We start from the raw sequence: 10,800 nt of genomic DNA on the forward strand, positions 1-10,800 counted from the left end.
AAGGCGTTTTTTTGTTTGTTTCTTTAAACGACCATATATAGTAAGGCACTTTTTTTTTTAAAGACCATGTATAGTAAGGCTTGTTTTTATTTTTTTTAACAATCCTGTATAGTTTTTTAAGTGACCATGTAAAGTAAGGCATCTTTAAAAACATGTGTTTTTTTTTTCAAGCCCATGTACATAGTAAAACTTTTTTATTCACCCCCCCAGGGTCCATGTGTATAATTAGGTGTTTAAAAAAAACGTTCCCACTTCCTGTCACGAGTGGAGCTTAATGTGCCTTGTTTGATTTTTTTCCCACGTGCGATACCATCTGAGCAGACTCCGAGCGACCCCAGCCCCTGCCAGGACAACAAAAAACGTTCCTGCTGGCACTGCACAGACAAATATCCCCCCCACAACCACCCCGGCAACGCTAATGAGCACGTGCTCGCGGAGTTACGTCAGCTTTCTCGAACGTAATCGCTCCACGTTCCCGCCAAACAAATGCGGCACATCGCCATGGTAACAGCCTCCCCCTGCTCAGCCAATCTATGGCGTCTTTGACTAATGGTTTTCGTGACCCCTGGTGGCAAAGGGAACACATGACACGACCAAAAGAAAAAAAATCACAAGCGAATTTTGTCACTTTTATGTCACATGACCGATGATGAGTGAACTGTCCAATCACAAACAGTAAAAATAGCACAATTTAGTCATCAATAATACATAAAATGACTTACTCAACCAAGTTAGAGTGCTTTATAGAAATCCAGTTTCATTCACTTAAAAAAAAAAAAAAAACATTTCAGATTTTTTCAGTAGTAAAACAGTTTCACAAAGGGAATAATTGATAACAGTAAAAAAATATCAAACAAGTCAGAATTATTTGTGGACCGTCGGTCGTTTGGTGGCTTAAACGTCCCGGCTGGCGAAGTGGGCGGAGTCACTGGCGCTGACGCCGCCGACGGCGGGAAGGTAGGAAAGATGGAGGATGGGCAGCTGCAGCGACAGACGCCGACGCACGCTGAACACAAACAAGCGCAACTTTATGATATATTTTTGTACAAGTTTCTTTTCATATATATTTGTCTCCCACTGGCTGTTATAATGTTTTGTATTATTGTTTACTTAATTAAAAAAAAAACACACACACGCACACCCCCACCCACACAAAAAGCACAGTAAGCAGGAAGTTCCGTTTGACAGGAAGTGATGTCACGTGAGGAACAGGAAGTATGCATGTGGTGCACGTACAGCTCTTTTTTATATATATATGTGTATATATATATATATATATATATATATATATATATATATATAACTTGATTGTATAATTGTAAACAAGTTATACAAACAACTTGAAAACACTTCACAAACATGTTATGAATAAAGAAAAAAAACATAAGCCAGGGGGATACTTAAATAAAAACATTTTAAAAAAAAATTTGCTTTCTTTTTTGTAGATCTAAATATCGTATTAATGTATTGCTTGATTTCCAATTCAAAAACTAAAAACAAAACACTTGAATGACTAACTTTGGATTTGTGTATATGAAATTTCGCCAAAATAATGATCACGTTAAGCATAAACATTTTTTTTTTTTTTTGTTCACTATCATCATGACAGAAACCAACCAGTACATTTTTCCAGAAAAGACAGAAATTAGAGTCAATATATGATCAATATTAATATTTCACTTACAGCTCAGGAGAGTTGACGTCACCGTTAGTGATGTCGTGTGACGTCACGTCGCGACTTCCTGTTAGCCGCCGGCCAACCTCCGCGTCGCGCACGTCGCAAAGTCGTGTACTTATAGTGTGTATTTGTGCGTCCAGCTGCACCAACACACACACACACACAAAGGTGTGTCACTTCCTGTTTGTGCCCCGGCGTCCATCTTTGTTGCCTCACCTCAACACTTTGAAGTTTCAGCTGCCGGTTGAGATTCTCCTGGGTCCCGCCCCCCGCGTCCGGCTGACCCGCGTCGACCCCTGAGTCGATGAGCTGCAATGGCGACAATCAATAGATTGATTGATTCGTCAACGGCGCCGATCGGGGGGAAACAAATAAAAATAAATCACAAAAATTTTGTGGCGCTCACCCGTCCTCGGAAGCTGGCGGCGAGGACGACGACGTTGCAGGCGAGGAGCCAAGCGTTGAGCGCGCAGAAGTCTAACCAAGAAATGTGGGAAGGCGGAGCCGCGTTGGCCCACGTGCTCGCCCACCAAGCGCACGCCACGCACACGCGTGCCCACCACGCGCAAGCGCCGCCGTTGGCGTCGGGCAGCAGGCAGGACAGCAAACAGCCGCACGCCTGCGACACCAACGACAGACAAGTCACAAGTCGCTTGGCAACTAAATCAATCAATATGGCAACTAAATGGTGATCAGTGTTTGTTTACCTTAAAAGGTTATAGCTAGCTAGCGAGCTAATGCTAACCACATTTGTTTAAATTTTAGCATAGGCTAATTTTCCTAATAATTTGCTAAAAGGCTAATTTTGTTGTTAGTCAATAATGCATGTGTAAAGAAGATAACCAATAAGTAGTTAGCCGCCATTTTGGTTGTTTATTTTTGCCTCGAACGCTTTCAAATCGGAACTGGGAAAATACAACTGATCCAACTTATGTATCCAACTTCCGACCGTCCTTGAATGCAGCATAAATGGTGGTCAGTGTTTGTTTCCCTTAACCCAACTCAACTTAAAAGGTCATCACTAGCTAGCGCGCTAATGCTAACCACGTTTGCTAATTCTGTTGTTGGTCAATAATGCATTATGTATAGAAGATAAATAACTAATGACACGGACCATGAGAGGCACTTTGTATGCGTAGATGGCGGCGGTCCAGGCGTCCGTGTTGCTGCTGCTGCAGCGTCGTGACATCATCCATGTGATGACGTCCGGATGGGCGGAGTCACTCTGAAAAATGGGTGGGCCCACACTTTGAGTCATGTGGCACAGAGCCAACAAACGGACTGGGGAGGGGAGAAAAAAAAAAACGGACTAAAGAAAAAAAACAAAAGAAAAAAAAAGAACAAATGAACTTGAAAAAAAAAGAACAAACTGACTTAAAAAACAAAACAAAAAACGACTTAAAAAAACAACAACAAATCGACTAAAAAGAGGACAAATGGACTGGGGGAAAAAAAAAATAAAGAAGAGCAAACTGACTGACCTGCTGCGTCCCGTTTGTCGTCTCGGCCCGCCCACTCGGCGCCATCGTCTGGCAGGCCAGCAAAAGGAGCGCGTCAACCGAGCCGACGAAGGCGGCCAGGCGGAAGGGCGATGGAACCTCGGTGCCTTGCGACAAACGCCGCCACGTTTGGGCCAAGAGCGACGCCGACGCCAGACTGTGAGACGTCACCAGCAGGCACGAGTGCACCTGCACACGCAAACACAAATCGCAGGCAGAAAAACACGTTTCTCGCCATACCATCCGATACATTTACACGATCCAAATTGGACAATATTTGAGACAGTAGAAACAGCCTTGATCAATGTATTAAACATAAACAAGAGGACTTCAGTCATTTTACAACTTTTACAGGAGGAAACATGTTTTTTTTTTTTTTTAAACGACCATGTATAGTAAGGCGTTTTCTTTTTTTCTTTCTTTTTTTTTTTTTTTTTTTTAAGACGGCCATGTATAGTAAGGCGTTTTCTTTTTTTTTTTTTTTTTTTTTTTTAAGACGACCATAGTAAGGCACTTTTTTTTTTTTCTTTCTTTTTTTTTTTTTTTTTTTAAAACGACCATGTGTATAGTAAGGCGGTTTTTTTTTGTTTTTGTATTTTTTTTAAGACGACCATGTATAGCAAGGCACTTATTTTGTTTAAAACGACCATGTGTATAGTAAGGCGTTTTTTTTTTTTTTTTTTTTTTTTTTTTTTTTTTAAGACAACCATGTATAGTAAGGCACTTTTTTTTCTTTTTTCTTTTTTTAAACGACTGTGTATAGCAAGGCGTTTTTTTTTTTTTTGGTTTTTGTTTTTTGTTTTTTTTGTTTTTTTTAAGACAACCATGTATAGTAAGGCACTTTTTTTTTTTTTTTAAACGACCATGTGTATAGTAAGGCACTTTTTTTTAGTTTTTTTTTAAAGACGACCATGTATAGTAAGGCACTTTGTTTGTCAAAATGTTTTTTTAATTTTAGTTTTAGGTTGTTTTTTTTTGTTTTTTGTTTTTGTTACTTTTAGCTAACTAGAATAACCTTGGCACTTATTGTCCACTTGTTCATTTTTATTTATTTATTTTTTTTACTTGTTAAAAAATAGTGACCACAGTACAATAGTGTGCTCGCAAGGGAGGAGTACCAAGATGGCCGCCCTGTGACTTCAACGGCTTGCACGTAAATGCATGCATGGGCTATCGGCTATCCAGTCATATATACAGGTCAGTGTGTGAAACGCTCCAATGAAGCGGAACGGCATCAAAGAGGAGCAAACCGCAGATTTGTTGCCTGACCGAGCAGAGCGCGCCCGTCGTCTCCGGTGCCAGAAAGTCGTCGTCAAGTCCGGCGGCCACGACGACAACGATGACGGCGGCAGTGGAGAGGAAGATGGCGGCCAGCATCAGCAGCAGCGCCTCGCTGGCCCACGCGGACGAGCCGGCGTCCGCTCGCCGCTTCACCGCCGCTGCCGCGCAGAGGGCGCTCAGCGAGACGGCCGCCGTTACCGCCGCCACCGCCACCAGGGCGGCGTAGACGAGGACGGCGACGCGGCGCACGTCTTTGGGTGCTCGAGAACCTGCGCGGCAAACATTCGGCATCACGTTGCGCGTGCGGAATTGCGGACATGACGATGGATGGCGGCGAGCGTCACCTTTGAACTTCAGCAGACGCTCCGACACGCGCAGCTCGCCGGTCTTGGGGTCCGAATCGCCCACCAGCACATCGGCAGAGCCTGACGGACGACACAAATATCATTTTGTCAAGAAAAACGGAACAAAATAAATTTTGTCAACGAAAACGAAACAAAAATCATTCCGACGAAAATTAAAAAATATTTTTGTCGACAAAAACTAAAAAATAATTTTGTTGACAAAAACTAAACAAAAATAAATTCGTCAAGGAAAACGAAACAAAAATTCTGTCAACGAAAACTAAAAAATAATTTCATCAACGAAAATGAAACAAAAATAATTTCATCCACAAAAACGAAACCAAAATAATTTAAACAACAAAAACTAAATAAAAATAATTTTGTCAATGAAACCGAAAAAAAATAATTTCGTCAATGAAACCAAAACAAAAATCATTACGTCAATGAAACCAAAACAAAAATCATTTCGTCAATGAAACCGAAACAAAAATCATTCCGTCAATGAAACCAAAACAAAAATCATTTCGTCAATGAGACCAAAACAAAAATCAATTTGGCAACGAAAACTAAACAAACGTATTTTGTCAACAAAACAAAACAAAATAAATTTTGTCAACGAAAACGAAACAAAAATCATTTCGACGAAAATTAAAAAAATATTTTTGTCGACAAAAACTAAAAAATAATTTTGTTGACAAAAACTAAACAAAAATAAATTCGTCAAGGAAAACGAAACAAAAATTCTGTCAACGAAAACTAAAAAATAATTTCATCAACGAAAATGAAACAAAAATAATTTCATCCATAAAAACGAAACCAAAATAATTTAAACAACAAAAACTAAATAAAAATAATTTTGTCAATGAAACCGAAAAAAAATTATTTCGTCAATGAAACCAAAACAAAAATAATTTCGTCAATGAAACCAAAACAAAAATCATTTCGTCAATGAGACCAAAACAAAAATCAATTTGGCAACGAAAACTAAACAAACGTATTTTGTCAACAAAACAAAACAAAAATAATTTCGACAACGAAAACGAAACAAGTCATTTTGTCACCGAAAAAGAAACGAAAACAATTTTGTCAACGAAAATTAAAAACAAATTTTGTCACCAAACACTAAACAAAAATAATTTTGTCAACAAAAACTAAACAAAAACTAAACAATAAATAGTGATGAAATGACAAAAACTCGACTAAAACGTTGACCGTTTTTCTTGACTAAAACCAGATGAATAAAATGTTTTCTTGGGCTAAAATAAAGACTAAAATGCTCGATTAATAGTGAGTTTTTGACTAACTATGATAAAAACGAACAAGCGTGATTGAAACTGGACTAAAACTGAGACGAAATATGAAAAATGTCGAATAAAATGAAGACGACTACCTTGCGTCTGGATGACGTGGAGGAAGGAGCTTCGTTGGCCATGTTGGAAGGAAACGGTCCCCTGAGAACGGCAAGATGATGTCATGGTGGTCACGTGACGTGAGCATCGACTCCGCCCTCGACCCCGCCTCCTCACCGTGACGCCTTCAAAGTGAGTGCGCGCGACGGCGTCCCTCAGGGCGCGCGCGGCTTCCTCCTGGCTGACGTTGGCGTTTCGGCTGAATTTCTGACGCCGCTTCAGCGCCTCCGTCACGCCCACCAGCGCTTTGGCCGCCGCCCACACGGCGTCGTAGGCGAAGGCGCGGCGAGGGCTGGCCCGGACCCCCGGGCGCCGCCGGACCTCCCGCAGGTACGCCCGCTCAAAGTCGCCGGGAGTCTGCCGACACACCAGTCAACATCAGGATGGATTATTTTGACACTCATGCCGTTTTCAATTTTTTTTCAATTATGATAACCGATTAATCGGCTGATTCATTTAAAAAAATAAAAAATAAATTTACAGACATTTGACTGTTTTGCAATAATTAGTCGTCTTCGATTTCTTTATTTAAATAGAGCAACATCAGTGGATATTTTTGCCGATTTTAAAAACTTTGTTACATAACATTGTAAAATCTGCAAATATTTTGCCGATTTTAAAAATTGCAATGTGTTCATAAATGCAAAATAAAGCGCATTGTGGTGAGGATGAATTATTTTCAGGCTCATGCCGATTCCGATTTTTCAATTATAACTGATTAATTGGCTGATTCATTTTTCAAAAATATATGAAATGACTTATAGAAAGAACATTTGACTGTTTCGCAATAATTAGTCTTCTTCAATTTCTTTGTTATTTAAAGAGAGCAAAATCGGTGAATATTTTTTGCCGAATTTACGAAATAATACGTCATTTGAAAAGTTCCGACGTGGGCCTGCCGATGAATGAAAGCAAAAGTGCGTGTTAGCAACCAACCCGTCCAGAAACTCCCGGCGTGTCAGGGCGTGGCACCCGCGTGACTGGCATCCAGATGGCGCCGTCCGCCGCCGCCGCGATGTCATCTGACGCGCAGCCGGCAGCCGCAAACCCGGACCTCCATCTCGGGTCCCCTCCCGCCACGATCCACTGAACAAACATCTTCAACCTGGAGGCCTGAACAACGTCATCAACACGCGTCTCGTGCTGATGATGTCATCAACACGTCCAACTTACGCAGCAGAAGACGGAAGCCAGGGAATCTTCATCAGCTGCCGCGAGGACGATGACGACGACGCGCACGTCACGTTCCTGTCGGATGGTTCGGAGGGCGATGATGTCGCGTGTGCACGTACGTGTGTTAGCATTTTGTAGCGCATGCTAACATGGAGATATTCAAAAAGGAAGGAAGTCACGACAGGCAAGCGGAAGAAGAAGAAGCGGACCTTCATGTCCAGCAGGCCGGCGCAGTCGCGGTCTGGGAGCGTCGCCATGGATACAATCCGGACGTTGGACGTCGTCATCCGACCCGTCAAGTCGTTGGACATCTAAATGGGGGAGGGAGGGGCCATGATAAAGTCAGCTGAACACTGTTTTGTTTTTTTGTTTTTTTAATGGAACTAACTTTCATTTTTGATCTCATGCAAAGTCGGACTTGCGTTTGTATTATTATTATTATTATTATTAGTAGTATTATCATCATCATCCTTATTATTATTATTATTATTATTGCACTCTGAGCCTGCCGTTAAAAAGTGAATTTCAAATTTTGTTTCTAAATACTTTTTTTTTTTCAAATATGAAAATGTAGAAAAACTGACAACTGTCAGACTTCTAGTTTTTTTTAATTTTCCAAATATGAAAATGTAGAAAAACTGACAACTATATCAGAATTCTAGAATTTCACCGCAAACAAATTTGTTTCTAAATACTTTTTTTTTTTCAAATATGAAAATGTATACAAACTGACAACTATGTCAGACTTATAGAAAAAGTCATGGAAAATTCACAAACAAAATAAAAAAAAAGACGTGAAAATGTCGGATGTATTTGTGGCTCTGAAAGATACGTGTGAAAACCACCAATTTATTTGTTTGTATATTTTTGAGACAAATCTCCGAGTGGCGAACGCGAGTGAGTAGTACCAAACGGGGGCCGCCAGGGGGTGCCAAACTGCACTTACATCGGAGGACGTCTCCTCTCCCGCCAGCAGGCCGACGCGCGTCCACCCGAAGCGCCGCAGCAGCTCGACGGCCGCCCGGTTAACGGCTCTGCCCGACGGCGCCGCGCTGAACACGTTCCCGTAGCGTCGCCCGCCGAACGACAAGCGAGACACCTCGTCGCCGTACGACACCTGATGGACAGGAAGTGACGCGCTCAGACGCCACGATGACGACTTTGTAGCGCCTCCGTCAAATGATACTTTTACACAAGTTAAGCGGTTCCAGAAAAACAAAGCTAAATAAATAAATAATAAAAAATAAAATAAAATAAAAAGTACCTGAACCATCCCGAAAGCGGGCAGAGCGGCGGCGACTTGAGCCGCCACCGAAGGACACGCCCCTCCGAGCAGAAGCGGGTACTTTGGCCCCGCCCACATGGCGTCAAAGAGAGATTTGAGGGACGAAGACAGGTCGCACTGAAACAAAACGTCGTCAGGGATGTCACACTACGATAAAACTAATCATGAAATAAGAATAATATAAATGAATAATAAATAAAAATAAATAATCAATCAATAAATAATAAAAAATAAATAATAAAACTTAACTCAACTTTATAAAGCGCTTTAGGAACAGGCATTGCTGTATACAAAGTTCTGTACATAAACAAATATCGGTAAATAATAAAAAAAAAATATATATATATATATATATATATATATATATATATATGTATATACACACACATCATACATACATATACATATAATTTTAAAAAACTGTTGATGAGTCTTCTTCGCCTGAAGACTTCCGTCCATTTTCCTGCCACTCTTAGATTATCGATATGTCTATCAGGAGACAAAGTATCACGATTTATCACGATATTGATATATCGTCACACTCCTAATTTGTAATATTGTTGGTCTTTTTCATATCCACAAAGTCAAATTTCTTAAATTTTAAGTTTTAAAGTATTTTTGGTTGATATTAGTCATGACATCGAGTCTCTTAAATTTACAAACAATAAGAAAGGTCAAAAGATTTGGAATATATTTTGTAGTTTCTTTCGTTGAATTCAGTCTTTTTTTTTTTCCCTTTCAAGGTACACATGACGAGGCGGATGGCGCCCCCTACCTGTGCGCGTATGACGCGCAGTTGCATGCGGTATTCCCCCAGGGGCGGTGCTTGTTGTCGCTCGAGGTCGTCGAGAGCCATGCGGACCGCCAGCGTCAGGCCGGCGCTGTCGTCGGCCACGCCCACTCCGGAAGGTCCCGGAAGCATCCACAGGACGGGAATCGGGTGGCGGCGGGCGACCGGCGCTGGCGCCGAGGAGCCCGCCGCCGGAACGGCGCACAGGAGGAGCGCCAGCAAGCCGAGGAGCCGCCGAAGGAGCGGCATCCCGAGCGAGCGAGTTGGGTCTCGCCTGCCACGACTTGATTTGAGTAAAGGATCAAAGGATCAGGATGCGGATCAGCGCCGTCGCCATGGCAACGCCTCACGCCACCACCTGGACCGCTTCACGGGACATTTCGAAAACAATTTGCTTCGGCGACTTCAGGACTAGCGTCCTGTCAAACTATATTGTTTTGTTTTGAGTTGTACTTTTACCATGTCTAAATTTGCATGTTGACCTGGATCCAGTTAGCTTAGCTGTAATTAGCATGTTGACAATATCTTGCTTAACGTGGAACCAGTTAACTGAACAAGCACGTCAAGATTAGCTACATGAACATATTGAAGTACAAACTATGAACTACAGTTGCATGCCTAAATTAGCAGTTTTAATTAGTTTTCAGGGTGGTTAGTTTTATTAGTTTTTACTAGTTTTAGTTATTTCATAAATTGTGTGCAATATTAACACATTCATTGCCAGACCAGCAAAAAATGCATCATTTGATGTCTTTTTCCATCAATGGCAGTGAATGAGTTAAACGTGGTAAAAATCGATGAAGCAATTATAAGTTGTTGATATAATGTACAGCACGGGTGTCCAAACTTTTTCCTCTGAGGGCCACAGACAGAAAAATAGAAAGCTGCAAGGGCCACTTTGATTATTTTTTTTTTAAAGTTATTTATTAACACATTCATTGCCAGACCAGCAAAAAAAATGCATCATTTGACGACTTTTTCCGTCAATGGCAGTGAATGAGTTAAAAAAAAAACACACACAAGAGTAATGTCATCTTAAAGTGCTTTTCTATTCGCTGCTGCTATATGACATCACTTGTGCGTAACACACTTTCAAACGTCCTCATTCCGCGCTTCATATCAAAATAAATCTACTTCAAACCACATTTCAAATCATCCACAAAGGCTCATGCATTCAAATTAATTACCAAAGACTAAAACGAAGGTCGTTTTTGCTAAATATATAGTTAGTTTTCATTTTTTAAAAAAGCATTTTTGTTTTTATTTTATTTCGCTAACGAAATTGTTTGTTGAATTTTTTTCCATTAGTTTTAGTTGACTCAAACAACCTTGGTCATGCGC

The 10,800-nt window shown here is 41.0% G+C and overlaps 1 protein-coding gene across 2 annotated transcripts; it reads right to left on the reverse strand.

Annotated features, from left to right (window-relative positions):
* Positions 1-608: 608 nt before the first annotated feature.
* LOC144021822 (gamma-aminobutyric acid type B receptor subunit 2-like) lies at positions 609-9,752 on the reverse strand. 2 transcript variants are annotated; one of them, XM_077525996.1, is made up of 16 exons: positions 9,445-9,752; positions 8,649-8,786; positions 8,331-8,501; positions 7,594-7,695; positions 7,385-7,459; positions 7,148-7,297; positions 6,329-6,568; positions 6,193-6,253; positions 4,803-4,883; positions 4,447-4,727; positions 3,160-3,366; positions 2,793-2,903; positions 2,085-2,297; positions 1,895-1,987; positions 1,685-1,818; positions 609-1,006 (listed from the first exon to the last, which is right to left on the reverse strand). In XM_077525996.1, the coding sequence occupies exons 1-16, from the start codon at positions 9,706-9,708 to the stop codon at positions 895-897; spliced, it is 2,433 nt and encodes an 810-aa protein (XP_077382122.1). In that variant the 5' UTR covers positions 9,709-9,752; the 3' UTR covers positions 609-894. The 2 variants fall into 2 exon arrangements, with proteins under 2 accessions (XP_077382122.1, XP_077382121.1); XM_077525995.1 differs by having other exon boundaries at positions 7,148-7,324.
* Between the last annotated feature and the right edge of the window lie 1,048 nt (positions 9,753-10,800).

The sequence above is a fragment of the Festucalex cinctus genome, chromosome 7 (genome assembly GCF_051991245.1).
Source record: "Festucalex cinctus isolate MCC-2025b chromosome 7, RoL_Fcin_1.0, whole genome shotgun sequence".
In the NCBI taxonomy this organism is placed as follows: domain Eukaryota; kingdom Metazoa; phylum Chordata; class Actinopteri; order Syngnathiformes; family Syngnathidae; genus Festucalex; species Festucalex cinctus.